The following is a 19,589-nucleotide window of genomic DNA, read 5'->3' as shown; positions in this document are numbered from 1 at the left end:
TCATTATCTTTAACGCGACTTTGTCGGTTTAAATAGGCCAACTAGAGTGTTGCTAGCCTCCCTCTTCTCGTGCTCTCAGAACTGGACATATAAAGTGCTTATTAATAACAGCCTTTCAAAGAATGCCAAGAAAACAACAAAGTCATCAGAGAACATAAAGGGTTTTGACCAAACTCTCTGAAAGAGCACATTTGACAGTGCTATGCTGGATGATAGACAATATTACAGTAACTGCAGGCTTTATGAGTGGACAGGACTGTCAACACAGCCTTTTCAATAGAAACGACCCTATTCATGAACTCCATAGGTATGCCCATACTATATCAAAGAGGAAAATAATAGTGCCAGAGAAGGATACTGACAGAAGACTGTAGAGGTGCAGCAGGTACAGAGAGAAAATGAAAAGGGAATGGACAAAACAATGGAGAAACACACTGTAAAACAGAGTGAGAGAAAGACCAAGAGGGAGTAGAGGAAGCTGAGAGAGACAGAGGGAGGCTAGGGCGATGGAGTGGATATAAGACCAGAGAGAGACCACAGGGCAGCCCTCTCTAAGCATAGGGGAAGCTGCATGTTTACTACCTAATGATATAGAGCTGAGAGGCCGTGCGTGCTGCCTCTACTCAGGGGAGAATAGGCTGTGTGGAGGAGCCACGGTTTGACAGGGCTAGCGGAAGGATCCAGCCTAAGAGAACACCTTTCACACAAATTAGGTCCAAGAACTGCAGTATCCTAGCAACCCAGTGCTCTGTGCTCATCTAAAGCAGACGCCGGTTAAACGCAATTAATGTACAATTATCAAGGTTGCTAAGGCAATCTCAGGTGCACGATTCCCAAGGCAATGAGGGGAATGACTCAAACATCTAGAGGGTACAATCAAATTAGACCAAACGTGTCAAGTATAATGGCACATTAATATTGAGTCTGATGGGGAGAAGGATAAATAAAGAAATAAAGGCTAATATTCCCAACAAGCTTGGTAGACCAATACCAGCCCAGAACATTCTGGGTGTCTTTCCATTGAAAGTAAGGGAGATTTCTCTGGTAGACAATAATGATCTGCTCGTGTATTCTAGTTCTTATTACAAACACTGAATTTGAAAATTATGTCTTACCTTCTCGTAGTACCTCAGTTCATAGTCCAGGATGATTCCATTGGGCTGCTCCGGCTGTGGCCATGACAACGTGAAGCTCTTCATTGTGGAGCTAACCTGGTGCATGATGGGAACCATGGAGGGAGCTGAGGGAATAGACAGACATGAGATAAGGTTAACTGTCTGTATGTGTCCTTAGCACTCTTTAGTATAGGAACAGTCCCACTGTACATGTTTAATCAATGTTGTGAAATAAAGACATTCCGTGCTGAAACTGTATTAAGCTTTGAATTGTGTTTTCCTTGATAGGAAGAAAACACATGCTTGACTGAAGAGTCCCATTTAATTGAATGGCTTTCAAATCTCTTACGAAACACTACAGACGTATGATGTCTTCATACCATTCCTTTAAGCAGTACTGATGTATCCTTGGTCATTGTATTTCTACTACAAAAATTATATGGCATTGAACTGAGCTCACTTTATAGCACATTTCCAGCCCTCTTTTCCCATTACAGAGAGCAATAGAGTTGAAATGCATATAACACGTTTAATGAATTAAACTTCTGCCCATTCATTTCCTCCCTCTCTCTCTGCTACCGCCCCAATGCCCCAGGCCACCGTCTCCACCAACCCATCATCTTAACCCAGGGGAGGGATGGAGGGCACATCAGCAAGCCCTGCACCAGGGATGGAGAGAGGAGGAGTGTAGGACATTACCTTCAGAGCCAATATCACAGACACATTATTACTTAATGGTGTATCTGTTTGTATGTTTGTCTTACAGCCCAGCAGTTCTATGTGACTGAGCCACCTTACTGCAGCAGCAGCAGCAGCAGGGGGAGATGTTAGTAGTGTTAGGCGGCTGTCTGTACACTGCTGCTCTGGCTAATAGAAGAATAGGGATAGTCGTCAGTCAGCGAGGGGATGCTCTCTGGCTCTCTCTTTCATGCACTGCTGCTCCAGCTTTGCGCCACATTATGAATTACGCTGAAGTTGGCTAGCGGTGAGGCAGCAGCCTATTCAATTCAAGCAGCCTATTCAATTCAATTCATTTTTTACTTCCTTTCATTTGCTGATTTTGTTTTTGGACTATGAGATATGGAATTGGCTAGATTTTATTGAGTGAACGTCTAGCGAAATGGATTGGAATATCCTTAACACAAACTTGTATAATAAAGCAAGCACACAGGCCAAAGTCACAGGGTTTATGTTGAGCGGGTGAACGAATCAGGCCAAACTATCTATGACAAGTAACGCTATATATACTGTATATGTGTGTGTGTGTGTGTGTGTGTGTGTGTGTGTGTGTGTGTGTCTTCCCTCGCCTCTCTTGTCTGTTGTCACAGACTTCAGCTGGCACTAGGCTGAGTGAATTAGGAGCCAAATCAGACAGGAGGGAGAAAAAACACTCAGTTCTCTGAGAAAATAAATCTCCACGCTAGACTAGACTTCACACTCAGGTCTGAATAATGGCCGTCTGACTAACAGCCACAAAAACTCCACAAAAAAAGCCATCTGACATTTCCTCGACATGCGTCTGGGTTGTTGCTCTCTCAACTGCTGTTTAACTGCCTCAACCTCCACAGGCAAGCTGTGAAAATTAATAGTTTGCTGCTATTAATTACAATGCTTTTTGTTTGTTTGTGATTTTCATGCTGAAGCTATCGATACCATGTTGCCCCTGTTAAAAAAGGGACTCCAAAATCTCTATAAACAATTACACTGAATAAGGCCGATGAGTAGGGTGCGAATTACAGGGGAGCCAGGGGGGGGCTAAGCTCCGCCGAATGAGACATAAACTCCCTTAAAGGCAACAAAAGTCACTTTGGGAGGGTCTCTAAATAATGATCATTTGAGTATTGGTGATGCATTTTCATTTTACTCTATTGAAGTTGATATACTGATCTACTGCCTGTGTGTGTTCATGTGCATACAATTGCCTCGGCTGACGGGGATACGGTATTCGAAGTTCATTGTGATGAACATTGTGGTCTAGTAAGTTGACCGTGACCATCCCGTTTTTCCCGGGACATTCCCGTATTTCTGAACATTTACAGGTACACCGACTTATTTACAAAAAAGATCCATTGGCCCCGTATTTCAGACTTACCATTAATTTGATCAGAATATCACAGTATAATTTGCACTCTGATGACAAGTTACTAGAGTGACATTGATGTCTTCATCATCATTTTTGAATTATTGATCCATTTTTATTGGCTAAGGTAAACCAGCAGTGCTCTCAAAGGCCTGCCTCAGCGTGTTGCTCTTTTTATGTCTCCAAGATGTGTGTGGATTTACAAGGAGGAAAATGTGTAGAGGAGGATTTCAACAAGCAAGATAAGGGCGGTAAAACTGTCAAGAGTTCCAATCCCCTGAGCACCTTCCAATCTCCTGAGCACCCTCAATTCTCACAAGGTAAGAATGTCCCACCGGAGAACTAAAGGACGAAGCAGCAGTCTCAGGAGTCCCCAGGCATTACCAAGACTGCTTCCCACAAGGATAAGGCAGAGCGGGTAGGAGGAAAGGTACAAAGATAGCTCATCACATACCGCATATCCAGACAAAACAATGTTACATTTTTATCAGGTTGTCTGCATCATTAGGAAAGTCTCATTCTGGAGTGGGACAACATGTCCCTGGCTTCCTTTACCAATTTGGATAAAAATTTCACTGAACAAAAATATAAACGCAACATGTAAAGTGTTGGTCCCATGTTTCATGAGCTGAAATAAAAGATCCCAGAAATTGCCCATATGACCAAAAAGCTTATTTCTCTCAAATTTTGTGCACAATTGTTTTTACATCCCTGTTAGTGATAATTTCTCCTTTCCCAAGATAATCCATCCACCTGACAGGTGTGCCATATCAAGAAGCTGATCAAACAGCATGATCATTACACAAGTGCACCTTGTGCTGGAGACAATAAAAGGACACTCTAAAATGTGCAGTTTTGTCAGACAACACAATGCCACAGATGTCTCAAGTTTTGAGGGAGCGTGCAATTGGCATTCTGACACCAGGAATGTCCACCAGAGCTGTTACCAGAGAATGGAATGTTAATTTCTCTACCATAATCCGCCTCCAACGTCATTTTAGAGAATTTGGCAGTACGTCCAACTGGCCTCACAACCGCAGACAACGTGTAACCACGCCAGCCCAGGACCTCCACATCCATGTCTGAGACCAGCCACCCGGACAGCTGATGAAACTGTGGGTTTGCGCAACCGAAGAAATTCTGCACAAACTTTCAGAAACCGTCTCAGGGAAGCTCATCTGCGTGCTCGTCGTTCTCACCAGGGTCTTGACCTGACTACAGTTTGGCGTCACAACCGACTTCATTGGGCAAATGCTCACCTTCAATGGCTACTGGCATACTGGAGAAGTGTGCTTTTCACAAATGAATCCCGGTTGGCAGACAGCGTGTATGGCGTTGTGTGGGTGAGCGATTTTGTAATGTCAAAGTTGTGAACAGAGTGCCCCATGGTGGTGGTGGTGGGGTTATGGTATGAGCAGGCATAAGCAACGGAAAACAAACACAATTTCATTTTATCAATGGCAATTTGAATGCAAAGAGATACCGTGATGAGATCCTGAGGGCCATTGTCGTGCCATTCATCCGTGGCCATCACCTCATGTTTCATCTGTACACAATTCCTAGAAGGTGAAAAGGTCCCAGTTCTTCCATGGCCTGCATACTCAACAGACATGTCACCCACTGAGCATGTTCGGGATGCTCTGGATCGAACAACAGCGTGTTCCAGTTCCAGCCAACATCCAGCAACTTCGCACAGCCATTGAAGTGGGACAACATTCCACAGGCATGAGGCAAATTACAGTATTAGGGCCTAATAAACTTATTTCAATTGACTGATTTCCTTATATGAACCGTAACTCAGTAAAATCTTTAAAATTGTTGCATATTGCGTTTATATTTTTGTTTAGTGTACAATTTGCTTACCGCACCAATAGATCCACAGACGATGCAATCGCCATCACACTGCACACTGCCCTATCCCATCTGGACAAGAGGAATACCTACAGTGGGGAGAACAAGTATTTGATACGCTGCCGATTTAGCAGGATTTCCTACTTACAAAGCATGTAGAGGTCTGTAATTGTTATCATAGGTACACTTCAACTGTGAGAGACGGAATCTAAAAAATCCAGAAAATCACATTGTATGATTTTTAAGTAATTAATTTGCATTTTATTGCATGACATAAGTATTTGATACATCAGAAAAGCAGAACTTAATATTTGCTACAGAAACCTTTGTTTGCAATTACAGAGATCATACGTTTCCTGTAGGTCTTGACCAGGTTTGCACACACTGCAGCAGGGATTTTGGCCCACTCCTCCAAACAGACCTTCTCCAGATCCTTCAGGTTTCGGGGCTGTCGCTGGGCAATACGGACTTTCAGTTCACTCCAAAGATTTTCTATTGGGTTCAGGTCTGGAGACTGGCTAGGCCACTCCAGGACCTTGAGATGCTTCTTATGGAGCCACTCCTTAGTTGCCCTGGCTGTGTGTTTCGGGTTGTTGTCATGCTGGAAGACACAGCCACAACCCATCTTCAATGCTCTTACTGAGGGAAGGAGGTTGTTGGCCAAAATCTCGCAATACATGGCCCCATCCATCCTCCCCTCAATACGGTGCAGTCGTCCTGTCCCCTTTGCAGAAAAGCATCCCCAAAGAATGATGTTTCCACCTCCATGCTTCACGGTTGGGATGGTGTTCTTGGGGTTGTACTCATCCTTCTTCTTCCTCCAAACACGGCGAGTGGAGTTTAGACCAAAAAGCTCTATTTTTGTCTCATCAGACCACATGACTTTCTTCCATTCCTCCTCTGGATCATCCAGATGGTCATGGCAAACTTCAGACGGGCCTGGACATGCGCTGGCTTGAGCAGGGGGACCTTGCGTGCGCTGCAGGATTTTAATCCATGACGGCGTAGTGTGTTACTAATGGTTTTCTTTGAGACTGTGGTCCCAGCTCTCTTCAGGTCATTGACCAGGTCCTGCCGTGTAGTTCTGGGCTGATCCCTCACCTTCCTCATGATCATTGATGCCCCACGAGGTGAGATCTTGCATGGAGCCACAGACCGAGGTGATTGACCGTCATCTTGAACTTCTTCCATTTTCTAATAATTGTGCCAACAGTTGTTGCCTTCTCACCAAGCTGCTTGCCTATTGTCCTGTAGCCCATCCCAGCCTTGTGCAGGTCTACAATTTTATCCCTGATGTCCTTACACATCTCTCTGGTCTTGGCCATTGTGGAGAGGTTGGAGTCTGTTTGATTGAGTGTGTGGACAGGTGTCTTTTATACAGGTAACGAGTTCAAACAGGTGCAGTTAATACAGGTAATGAGTGGAGAACAGGAGGGCTTCTTAAAGAAAAACTAACAGGTCGGTGAGAGACGGAATTCTTACTGGTTGGTAGGTGATCAAATACTTATGTCATGCAATAAAATGCAAATGAATTACTTAAAAATCATACAATGTGATTTTCTGGATTTTGTTTTAGATTCCGTCTCTCACAGTTGAAGTGTACCTATGATAAAAATTACAGACCTCTACATGCTTTATAAGTAGGAAAACCTGCAAAATCGGCAGTGTATCAAATACTTGTTCTCCCCACTGTATGTAAGAATGCTGTTCATTGACTATAGGTCAGCATTCAACACCATAGTACCCTCCAAGCTCATCATTAAGCTCGAGGCCCTGGGTCTGAACCCCACCCTGTGCAACTGGGTCCTGGACTTCCTGACAGACGCCCCCAGGTGGTGAAGATAGGAAACAACATCTCCACTTCGCTGATCCTCAACACAATGGTGCGTGCTCAGCCCCCTCCTGTACTCCCTGTTCACCCATGACTGCGTGGCCAAGCCTCCAACTCAATCATCAAGTTTGCAGACGACACAACAGTAGTAGGCTTGATTACCAACAATGACGAGACCACGTACAGGGAGGAGGTGAGGGCTCTGGGAGTGTGGTGCCAGGAAAATAACCTCTCACTCAATGTCAACAAAACAAAGGAGATGATCGTGGACATCAGGAAACAGCAGAGGGTGCACCCCCCTATCCACATAGACGGGACCGCAGTGGAGAAGGTGGAAAGCTTCAAGTTCTTTAGCGTACACATCACTGACAAACTGAAATGGTCCACCCACGCAGACAGTGTGGTGAAGAAGGTGCAACAGAGCCTCTTCAACCTCAGGAGGCTGAAGAAATTTGGCTTGGCCCTTAAAACCCTCACCAACTTTTACAGATGCACAATTGAGAGCATCCTGTCGGGCTGTATCACCGCCTGGTACGGGAACTGCACCGCCCGCAACTGCAGGGCTCTCCAGAGGGTGGTGTGGTCTGCCGAACGCATTACTGGGGGCAAACTACCCGCCCTCCAAGACATCTACAGCACCCAATATCACAGGAAGGCCAAAAAAATCATCAAGGACATCAAACACCCGAGCCACTGCCTGTTCACCCCGCTATCATCCAGAAGGCGAGGTCAGTACAGGTGCATCAAAGCTGGGACCGAGAGAATGAAAAACAGCTTCTATCTCAAGGCCATCAGACTGTTAAATAGCCACCACTAGCACATTAGAGGCTGCTGCTGCCTATTGAAATCACTGGTCACTTTAAGAAATGGAACACTAGTCACTTTAATAATGTTTACATATCTTGCACTACTCATCTCATATGTATATACTATATTCTATTCTATAATATTATACTGTATCTTAGTCCATGCCGCTCTGTCATTGCTTGTCCATATATGTATATATTCTTAAATTCCATTCCTTACTAGATTTGTGTGTATATGGTATATGTTGTGAAATTGTTAGATATTACTTGTTAGATATTACTGCACTGTCGGAGCTAGAAGCACAAGCATTTTGCTACACCCGCAATAACATCTACTAAACACGTGTATGTGTGACAAATAAATACAATTTGATTTGATTTGATGAAATATACGTTTCTTTTTGGTCTTGCTACATTTAAAAACATGTATCTGTATTTTCTTTCTGTACACATTGTTCTTTCTCTTTTTTCCCTCTCTCTCCCTATCTATCTCTCTCTCTCTGACTCTGTGAATGTTTTATAGGCCTATGTTTTAATGCCTCTACTCAGGCACAGGAAGTGCTGAGCTTCAGGGATCACTCACACAGAGACAGAAAGTCCTCCTGATAGCCAGACATAGCCTGTTATCTCACTGAGTTATTCATCTGAATGTCTACTGCCTAGGGGAATATTTCCACCTGTTTCTTTTTTTCTTATTTACAAGACGTTGGTTCAGATGCAATATCCAAATGTCCTGATAGGGCACAGGAGACAAACGGACCAGAACACAAGAGCATGGCTTTCTGTGATAAGATATTAAATATAGCTAACTGCCAGTGGCTACTGTAGCTACACTTGTACCTTTATTTTATTTTGTATTTTTCTGAGGTGTTTACTCGTGTATATGGTGCCAAATAATACAGACACTGCAAGCCTTTCCTGTCTCATATAATCGTGTCATGGGTGAATGAGCTTCGGTAGGGAAGTACAGACCCCAACGACTGCAGAATACTGGTGATATGGAAGATGGGATTAGCTGATGCAGTGATTCTTGAATCCTCATAGATTCAAAATGCCAGGAAATATACATTACCGGTCAAAGGTTTTAGAACATCTACTCATTCAAGGGTTTTTCTTTAGTTTTACTATTTTCAACATTGTAGAATAATAGTGAAGACATCAAAACTATGACATAACACATATGGAATCATGTAGTAACCAAAAAAGTGTTAAACTAATCTAAATATATTTTATATTTGAGATTCTTCAAATAGCCACCCGTTGCCTTGATGACAGCTTTGCACACTCTTGGAATTCTCTCAACCAGTTTCACCTGGAATGCTTCTCTAACAGTCTTGAAGGAGTTCCCACATATGCTAAGCATTTGTTGGCTGCTTTTCCTTCACTCTGCGGTCCGACTCATCCCAAACCATCTCAATTGGGATGAGGTTGGGGGATTGTGTAGGCCAGGTCATCTGATGCAGCACTCCATCACTCTCCTTCTTGGTAAAATAGCCCTTACACAGCCTGGAGGTGTGTTGGGTTATTGTCCTGTTGAAAGACAAATGATAGTCCCACTATGCCCAAACCAGATGGGATGGCGTATCGCTGCAGAATGCTGTGATAGCCATGCTTGTTAAGTGTGCCTTGAATTCTAAATAAATCACAGACAGTGTCACCAGCAAAGCACCCCCACACCATAACACCTCCTCCTCCATGATTTACGGTGGGAAATACACATGCGGAGATCATTCGTTCACCCACATCGCGTCTCACAAAGACACAGCAGTTGGAACCAAAAATCTCCAATTTGGACTCCAGACCAAAGGACAGATTTCCACCGGTCTAATGTCCATTGCTCATGTTTCTTGGCCAAAACAGGTCTCATTGTCACGGATTCTGCCGAGGCTGCCCCTCCTCCTTGCTCGGGCAGGCTTCGGCGTTCGTCGTCACCGGAGTACTAGCTGCTACCGATCCATGTATGTATGTTCGACTTGTTTTGTCTTTATTGGTCACACCTGTTTCCCATCATGTAGTTATGTCTTCCCTATTTAACCCTCTGTCTCACACTGTGTGTTGTGCGTGTTTGTTCATGTTTTGGTTGTCGTTAGTGTGCGGGTTTGCTTCCCTCCCTGCGTGGAGGTTGTTGTTCATTCTTTTACCTACGAGTAAAGTATGCCTTTTGATTAGCTCTGTGTCCTGCGCCTGACTTCGCCTACCGCATTACACTGACGCCTTGACACTCATCTTCTTATTGGTGTCCTTTAGTAGTGGTTTCTTTGCAGCAATTATGCTTCACAGAGTTCAAGTAACAGACACATCTCAACATCAACTGTTCACAGAATAATGTGTGAATCAGGCCTTCATGGTCGACTTGCTGCAAAGAAACCACTACTAAAGGCTGTGTAATGGCTATTTTACCAAGAAGGAGAGTGATGGAGTGCTGCATCAGATGACCTGGCTTCCACAATCCCCCGACCTCAACCCAATTGAGATGGTTTGGGATGAGTCGGACCGCAGAGTGAAGGAAAAGCAGCCAACAAGTGCTCAGCATATGTGGGAACTCCTTCAAGACTGTTGGAAAAGCATTCCAGGTGAAGCTGGTTGGGAGAATGCCAAGAGTGTGCAAAGCTGTCATCAAGGCAAAGGGTGGCTATTTGAAGAATCTCAAATATAAAATATATTTTGATTTTTTTAACACTTTTTTGGTTACTACATGATTCCATATGTGTTATTTCATACTTTTGATGTCTTCACTATTATTCTACAATGTAGAAAATAGTCCAAATAAAGAAAAACCCTTGAATGAGTAGGTGTTCAAAAACTTTTGACCGGTAGAGTATATTCCATAAGAAATTGAAATGCAGTCTTACTACTATAGCAAGCAGAGCATCTATGAGTAAGCGTCTGAAGCTGTTCAATGATTACTACAGTTTATGAGAGAGCTATGACAGATTTTCAGCTTGGGAATTCAAGAGTCTGTGTGATGGATTCAAATACTCTCGAAGATCCCACTGAACAAAGAACAAAATATCTCTCTACAAATGTACACACAGTTTACTGGTCTTTATGAGAGGCTCAAGTTAACATGGATCCCTTTATGTAGACTAATGCAACTTCTGGCCAGACATCTCCTACCCATGGATCAGTAGACACGTTTTACATTTCCCTGAGCGGAGTGTGTGTACTGTAAGAACTGTTCCCCTGAGCACACATTTTGATGGGCTGGAGAGAAGCCTCCACTGAGCGCCAGCACCCGCCACATTGTCTCTATGCCAGTATGGGAAGAGTTTGGGGTCCCAAAGTCGTGCCAGAGCAGCGGGTTTGGCACAGTTCTCTGTGAGCTTCTATCATCCAGGCCTGCTACTGTCAGTTACTCTGCCAGAACTGCCTGAAACAGTTCTGGAAGAGTAAGCGGGGCCTCGGATTGTAAATGTTAATATGTTGCCCACATTAGAATATTAATTTCTTGCCATTTAATCTGCACCTCTGTTTGAATTTATGGAATTACACTCTCTTGCAGACTTTCTCAGACATTACTTCCAACATTAGAGAATGCAGAAACTGTAAAAGGCAATGGTAAAAGCATATGTAGTATTATATTTTACATTAAACTGAAAAGTTCCAAGAAGTAAGCTGGTCTTCGGTTGGTGGTAAATCCGGTATGCATGATAATACACACCACTGTGTCCAAGAGGAGAGGAGAGGAGAGGAGAGGAGAGGAGAGGAGAGGAGAGGAGAGGAGAGGAGAGGAGAGGAGAGGAGCATCTATCAGAGTTCCTGTCAGCTCTGTCACGCCAGCCTGAATAAGGTCTAATGCTCCCTTACTGAACCACAACTAATTCTGTCCTCAACAGAGAATTCCTTTACTCTGAACCTCAGAAGTAACTCTATTCCAACCAACCTCCCACCCCCCGTGTCTCCTCCAAACGGACCCTTTCAATAGAGCCAACTCATTCACCGTTTAAGGTAACTCTAGTTCAACATCCATCTCCTCCACTGCTTCTTAACTCCTCCTTCTATTCCCAACATGACAGATCATTCCCTACACAGCCATGACATAAAAGGCTTCTGAGGGACAGCTGAAAGGGCACAATTACCTGACAATAATACAATGTCACAGACCATTTTTCTTACCTACTCATTACCACTGCAGCCGTTTAAAAAAATACATTAGCATTGGCTATTTGGTGTATCTATTTCTTTCTTTCTTTATCTATATCCATCTGTCAAGTCGAGCAATTACCCTGCCAAGCAAGATGATGGGGACTATTAGCTCTACTAGGTAATAAAGGCCATTTACGTTCTCATTTCTATAAGCCAATGTTCTCAATCTCATCATTTCACAGCCTGGTCTCATAGACTAGACGTAACACAGTAAACGAAAATCCACTTAAATTAGTATGATATGTTACGTTTGGTATAGTTACATAAGACAGATGATTACTTAAGGCAAAAAAAGAAAGGAGGGTGCTTGGTCAGGGTGGATGTGTGGGTGTAAAACACGAACGTCTAGCCACCCAAAAACTTTAAAGAGTAGGTGTGTCCAAACTTTTGACTGGTGGTGTATGTAAAAGCTAGTAAGGACACATTTCTAAATTCCTAGTCAAGGCACTGTTCCAGCAGATGTAGCTACACCATTAACATACCTCTTACACATTCCACCTTTGATGCATGTTTTGCTAGGCTCTAGTAGTGTTATTGTAGGTACCAACATTTTCCATGTCTATGTAATTACTCGTTTTAGAGCTATGACTGCCTTACAGTTGGGAATCTCAGAAGGTTATTCTAGGTATGGAAAATATGCGTTAAAACAGCCATGCTCAACTGGCAGACCACGGATCCGACCCCAAATAAATAAAAAATTAAAAATAACGTTTTTGTGAATTCAGTCACTCTTTCTACTTACTGCTGTTGAGTAGTGCATGGGCAGTTTCCCTCTTGTTATGTCATTAACTGACAGACCTTAGAGAGCTATTTATAACCTGTCTGAAATGTCCAGTTGATGAACCACTAGCCCATGTTAGCTAGGTAGGTAAATTAGGCTAACCAGTGATCTAAATCTTGTAGTTATCATGGCCAGATTACGTACCCATGGGCCTCGACCCATAAGGGGCCCCCATTGATTTTGTTGAGTTACTCAGGTATCGTATGAACACCCATAAGATATGGCAGAGTGTGTAGAATTGTAGGAATTAGGTTTAAAACGGCAACATTTTCTCTCCATCCTATGACAAAATATCTAGAATTGCAGGAAATTAGCTTTAAACCGGCAAAACAAATTCTGGGCTGTGAAAGAGGGGTGTGAACAGTTTGAACAGTATGGGGTTGCATGGGTTGCAAGATGGGGGTTTGTTACTACGCCGATAAATGACCATATCCATCCGGACCTAGGAAATGAATGTTACCGGACCTTTTTGAATAGTAGTTGAGAACCCCTGCGTTAAAACAAGGGAGTGTACTGGTATAATGACACAAGGACATAGACTACAGGTCTTCTCTATACTCTGTGTTGTTTGGTTCAACACATGATTCTAATTGAATGAGACTGAACACGATATTAGCTCACTGAGCTCAGTAACCTTGGTTCCATTGAAGTGAAAGTAATATAGCAGTGCAAGAAAATCTTAATGTCCCTCCGGGAACATTCACAGTGGAATGCGGCAGAGAGTCATGATTAGAATCCTTCTCAAGTCTTCCTAACAACGATTTCTATGTCTGGACGAAGTGGGCCGTTGGCTGGCCTGGCATTACCCATGGGGTATAGTGTGTGACAGGAGCACTGATTATTAGAATGGCTTCCCAAAGAAACAATGTCTCCTTCATTTATTACACTTTAGTACACCAACCGACACAAGCTTGACAGAGCCAGATACTGATTTATCTCACATTTAAATTATTAAGTCCATATGATGTTTCAATACCATAAATAAAATGATAGAACTATGCATTGTATGACTACACTTCTACCTCCAGAATGTTGTCTATATTCTGAAAGACATACACCGATTTGTGACGTTTGAATATTTAAAAAACGTAATGAATAATCCAATTCAGTCTTGACAAAAGATCAAAAGCCTTGTCTTTGGTTCAAGAATGTCTCCGGTTTAAAAAACAAGAAATGCCAGAAGTACTATTGTGTTGTTGTGCAATACCATTCATCATTTAGAAGATTAATATACTGTAAGCCTTGAATAATTGATTCCCAGAACAAAGCTCTATAATGGTTGCCAGGGGATGCTGTATATGAACACATGGTGTGAGACACAACGCATGGTGCTGTACAAAGCCACTGACCAGCCTGGTTGGTGGTGATGTTGATGGACACGTGCTGGGCAGGGTAGGGGCTCTTGTTGGTGACTCCATTGAAAGCGTGTATCTCGAAGGCGTAGGGGGTGTGGGCCCACAGGTTACTGATGAACACCCTGGTCTCGGTCAAGCCCTGCTGCATGGGTACATACTCCACGTTGTCATCACAATGGGAGCACGACGGCCGGTCCGCACGGCACTTCTTGCACACGATGTTGTAGGTGATGTCATCGCGGGCACCAGTCTCTTTTGGCGGGAGCCACTCCAGGATCACCGAGGTCTCGTTGACGATGGAGATGACGTTCCTGGGACCAGAGGGGACACCTGGACAGGAAGAGGGAATGCAGTGCAGACATGAATATACTGTACGGTATGTAGTTTGGTGTCTCTAGGCATGTTTGTAGCACTGTTTCAGCAACCGGCTATTACTGTATTATGACACTGCAACAAGACACTGCACTCTGATTTGAAAGAGATATATGGATCAACCATAGCGATCAACAAATAATACTAACTCAGATGTAAATGTATAGCACTGATGCCACCATTTCAGTCAAAAAATACACACGTGTAATTTAACTCCTGCTGTTTTATCAGTCATCTGTGATGTTGGCAAATTCATAATGTGCATTACAATGAGTCAGAACCATAAATATACTGAACAAAAATATAAACGCAATATGCAACAATTTCAACAATTTCAACGATTGTACTGAGTCACAGTTCATATAAGGAAATCAGTCAACTGAAATAAATTAATTAGGCCCTAATCTATGGATTTCACATGACTGGGCAGGGGCGTAGCCATGGGTGGGCCTGGGAGTGCATAGGCCCACCCACTTGGGAGCCAGGCCCATCCACTTGGGAGCCAGACCCAGCCAATCAGAAATAGTTTTTCCCCACAAAAGGGCTTTATTACAGACAGAAATACTCCTCAGTTTCATCAGCTGTCCGGGTGGCTGGTCTTAGACGATCCAGCAGGTGAAGAAGCCGGATGTGGAGGTCATGGGCTGGCGTGGTTACATGTGGTCTGTGGTTGTGAGGCCAATTGGACATACTGCCAAATTCTCTAAAACGACATTGGAGGCGGATTATGGTAGAGAAATGAACATTCAATTCTCTGGCAACAGCTCTGGTGGACATTCCTGCATTCAGCATGCCCTCAAAACCTGAGACATTTGTGGCATTGTGTTGTGTGACAAAACTTCACGTTTTAGAGTGGCCTTTTATTGTCCCCAGCACAAGGTGAACCTGTATAATGATCATACTGTTTAATCAGCTTCTTGATATGCCACACCTGTTAGGTGGATGGATTATCTTGGCAAAGGAGAATTGCTCACTAACAGGGATTTTTGTGGGAATTTCTGGGATCTTTTATTTCAGCTGATGAAACGTGGGACCAACACTTTATATTTTAGTCATTTAGCAGACGCTCTTATCCAGAGCGACTTACAGTTAGTGCATACATTTTCATACTGGCCCCCCGTGGGAATCGAACCCACAACCCTCGCCATGCTCTACCAACTGAGCTACACGGGCCTAGCCCATTGCGATGACATTTTTGTTCAGTTATACATAGTATGTACAGTGGGGAGAACAAGTATTTCATACACTAACTATTTTGCAGGTTTTACTACTTACAAAGCATGTAGAGGTCTGTAATTGTTATCATAGGTACACTTCAACTGTGAGAGACGGAATCTAAAACAAAAATCCAGAAAATCACATTGTATGATTTTTAAGTAATTAATTTGCATTTTATTGCATGACATAAGTATTAGATACATCAGAAAAGCAGAACTTAATATTTGGTACAGAAACCTTTGTTTGCAATTACAGAGATCATACGTTTCCTGTAGGTCTTGACCAGGTTTGCACACACTGCAGCAGGGATTTTGGCCCACTCCTCCATACAGACCTTCTCCAGATCCTTCAGGTTTCGGGGCTGTCGCTGGGCAATACGGACTTTCAGCTCCCTCCAAAGATTTTCTATTGGGTTCAGGTCTGGAGACTGGCTAGGCCACTCCAGGACCTTGAGATGCTTCTTACGCCACTCCTTAGTTGCCCTGGCTGTGTGTTTCGGGTCGTTGTCATGCTGGAAGACCCAGACACGACCCATCTTCAATGCTCTTACTGAGGGAAGGAGGTTGTTGGCCAAGATCTCGCGATACATGGCCCCATCCATCCTCCCCTCAATACGGTGCAGTCGTCCTGTCCCCTTTGCAGAAAAGCATCCCCAAAGAATGATGTTTCCACCTCCATGCTTCACGGTTGGGATGGTGTTCTTGGGGTTGTACTCATCCTTCTTCTTCCTCCAAACACGGCGAGTGGAGTTTAGACCAAAAAGCTCTATTTTTGTCTCATCAGACCACATGACCTTCTCCCATTCCTCCTCTGGATCATCCAGATGGTCATTGGCAAACTTCAGACGGGCCTGGACATGCGCTGGCTTGAGCAGGGGGACCTTGCGTGCGCTGCAGGATTTTAATCCATGACGGCGTAGTGTGTTACTAATGGTTTTCTTTGAGACTGTGGTCCCAGCTCTCTTCAGGTCATTGACCAGGTCCTGCCGTGTAGTTCTGGGCTGATCCCTCACCTTCCTCATGATCATTGATGCCCCACGAGGTGAGATCTTGCATGGAGCCCCAGACCGAGGGTGATTGATCGTCATCTTGAACTTCTTCCATTTTCTAATAATTGCGCCAACAGTTGTTGCCTTCTCACCAAGCTGCTTGCCTATTGTCCTGTAGCCCATCCCAGCCTTGTGCAGGTCTACAATTGTATCCCTGATGTCCTTACACATCTCTCTGGTCTTGGCCATTCTGGAGAGGTTGGAGTCTGTTTGATTGAGTGTGTGGACAGGGGTCTTTTATACAGGTAACGAGTTCAAACAGGTGCAGTTAATACAGGTAATGAGTGGAGAACAGGATGGCTTCTTAAAGAAAAACTAACAGATCTATGAGAGCCCGAATTCTTACTGGTTGGTAGGTGATCAAATACTTATGTCATGCAATAAAATGCAAATTAATTACTTAAAAATCATACAATGTGATTTTCTGGATTATTGTTTTAGATTCCGTCTCTCACCGTTGAAGTATACCTATGATAAAAATTACAGACCTCTACATGCTTTGTAAGTAGGAAAACCTACAAAATCAGCAGTGTATCAAATACTTGTTCTCCCCACTGTATCTATGTAACTGCTCTGTGTTTAGCAGAAATTATCCCCCACTGGTTATTACACTTCATGGGGTATTCAGCTGCCATTTAGCCCCATGTGTTCTTGATGTTGATGTGTTGCAACAGTGTTACAATAACATTAACATGACAAAGCACCGCATGGGAGCTGAAATTACACCACTCAATCACCCCATCCAAGCCAACCCTCCTACACAACTTCATCCGTCTCACCAACATTCATTCATACTGGAACACTGAAACAGTTTTCATTTTCACATGTTTCCCTTTCATCTGAACTGACTGGCTCTGTGATCCCTGCCAGGGACTTTGGGTTTTGTTGTGCACTGTTTCTATCTCTGTGTTTGAGTCTAAAGCTAGTATGAAAATGTATGCACTATTTTTTATTTATTTTATTTCACCTTTATTTAACCAGGTAAGCCAGTTGAGAACAAGTTCTCATTTACAACTGCGACCTGGCCAAGATAAAGCAAAGCAGTGCGATAAAAAACAACACAGAGTTACATATGGGGTAAAAAACATAAAGTCAAAAATACAACAGAAAATATATATACAGTGTGTGCAAATGTAGCAAGTCATGGAGGTAAGGCAATAAATAGGCTATAGTGCAAAATAATTACAATAGTATTAACACTGGAATGCTAGATGTGCAAGAGATTATGTGCAAATAGAGATACTGGGGTGCAAAAGAGCAAAATAAATAACAATATAGGGATGAGGTAGTTGGGTGGGCTAATTTCAGATGGGCTGTGTACAGGTGCAGTGATCGGTAAGGTGCTCTGACAACTGATGCTTAAAGTTAGTGAGGGAGATAAGAGTCTCCAGCTTCAGAGATTTTTGCAATTCGTTCCAGTCATTGGCAGCAGAGAACTGGAAGGAATGGCGGCCAAAGGAGGTGTTGGCTTTGGGAATGACCAGTGAGATATACCTGCTGGAGCGCAGACTACGGGTGGGTGCTGCTATGGTGACCAATGAGCTAAGATAAGGCGGGGATTTGCCTAGCAGTGATTTATAGATGGCCTGGAGCCAGTGGGTTTGACGAAGAACATGTAGTGAGGACCAGCCAACAAGAGCGTACAGGTCACAGTGGTGGGTAGCGTATGGGGCTTTGGAGACAAAACGGATGGCACTGTGATAGACTACATCCAATTTGCTGAGTAGAGTGTTGGAGGCTATTTTGTAAATGACATCGCCGAAGTCAAGGATCGGTAGGATAGTCAGTTTTACGAGGGCATGTTTGGCAGCATGAGTGAAGGAGGCTTTGTTGCGAAATAGGAAGCCGATTCTAGATTTAACTTTGGATTGGAGATTCTTTATGTGAGTCTGGAAGGAGAGTTTACAGTCTAACCAGACACCTAGGTATTTGTAGTTGTCCACATACTCTAGGTCAGACCCGTCAAGAGTGGTGATTCTAGTCGGGTGGGCGGGTGCCAGCAGCGTTCGATTGAAAAGCATGCATTTAGTTTTACTAGTGTTTAAGAGCAGTTGGAGGCTACTGAAGGAGTGTTGTATGGCATTGAAGCTCGTTTGGAGGTTTGTTAACACAGTGTCCAGTGAAGGGCCAGATGTATACAAAATGGTGTCGTCTGCGTAGAGGTGGATCTGAGAGTCACCAGCAGCAAGAGCGACATCATTGATATACACGGAGAAAAGTGTCGGCCCAAGAATTGAACCCTGTGGCACCCCCATAGAGACTGCCATAGGTCCAGACAACAGGCCCTCCGATTTGACACACTGAACTCTATCTGAGAAGTAGTTGGTGAACCAGGCGAGGCAGTAACTAACTAACTAACTGTAAGTCGCTCTGGATAAGAGCGTCTGCTAAATGACTAAATTGTAAAAATTTAATTATCATCACACAACATTATCTGGGTTTTTGTCCAATCATATTTTTGTGGACATATTTCCCTATTGTGGCTGTATGCTTCTCGAAACATGCAAGATTGCCCTTACAATAGTCGGTTGTTATGTGTGTGTTTACAATTTCACGAAGGCCCAACAATCACTGTGGGGCTCTAATCTTCATTTGACCATTCTACCAGTGAATCAAGAGAAGCTGACAATTTAACATATGCCTTTCTGGTAGCGGTTGTCGATGTACACACAGGGGTCTGACCATGCCTTACAGTGCCTTGCAAAAGTATTCATCACCCTTGGCATTTTTCCTATTTTGTTGCATTACAACCTGGGGGTGGCAGGTAGCTTAGTGGGTAAGAGCGTTGTGCCAGTAACCGAAAGGTCGCTGGTTCTAATCCCCGGGCCGACTAGGTGAAAAATCTGTCGATGTGCCCTTAAAAAAGGCACTTAACCCTAAATGCTCCTGTAAGTCGCTCTGGATAAGAGCGTCTGCTAAAATGTAATTTAAATAGATTTTTATTTGGATTTCATGTAATGGACATACACAAAATAGTCCAAAATGG

General features: G+C 43.5%; 1 protein-coding gene across 1 annotated transcript in view; it reads right to left on the bottom strand.

The window, feature by feature from the left end:
• Nucleotides 1-19,589, bottom strand: part of LOC121540266 (ephrin type-B receptor 1) — a 244,071-nt gene that overhangs the window by 59,365 nt on the left and 165,117 nt on the right. Inside the window, exons 5-6 of the mRNA XM_041849016.2 lie at nt 13,960-14,295; nt 1,116-1,240 (exon numbers count right to left, since the gene is read on the bottom strand). Coding sequence (XP_041704950.2) covers nt 1,116-1,240; nt 13,960-14,295 — 461 coding nt within the window. The remainder of the gene's footprint in view (nt 1-1,115; nt 1,241-13,959; nt 14,296-19,589) is intronic.

Source organism: Coregonus clupeaformis, chromosome 26 (genome assembly GCF_020615455.1).
Source record: "Coregonus clupeaformis isolate EN_2021a chromosome 26, ASM2061545v1, whole genome shotgun sequence".
NCBI lineage: Eukaryota > Metazoa > Chordata > Actinopteri > Salmoniformes > Salmonidae > Coregonus > Coregonus clupeaformis.
This window is presented reverse-complemented; position numbering and strand designations above follow the sequence as displayed.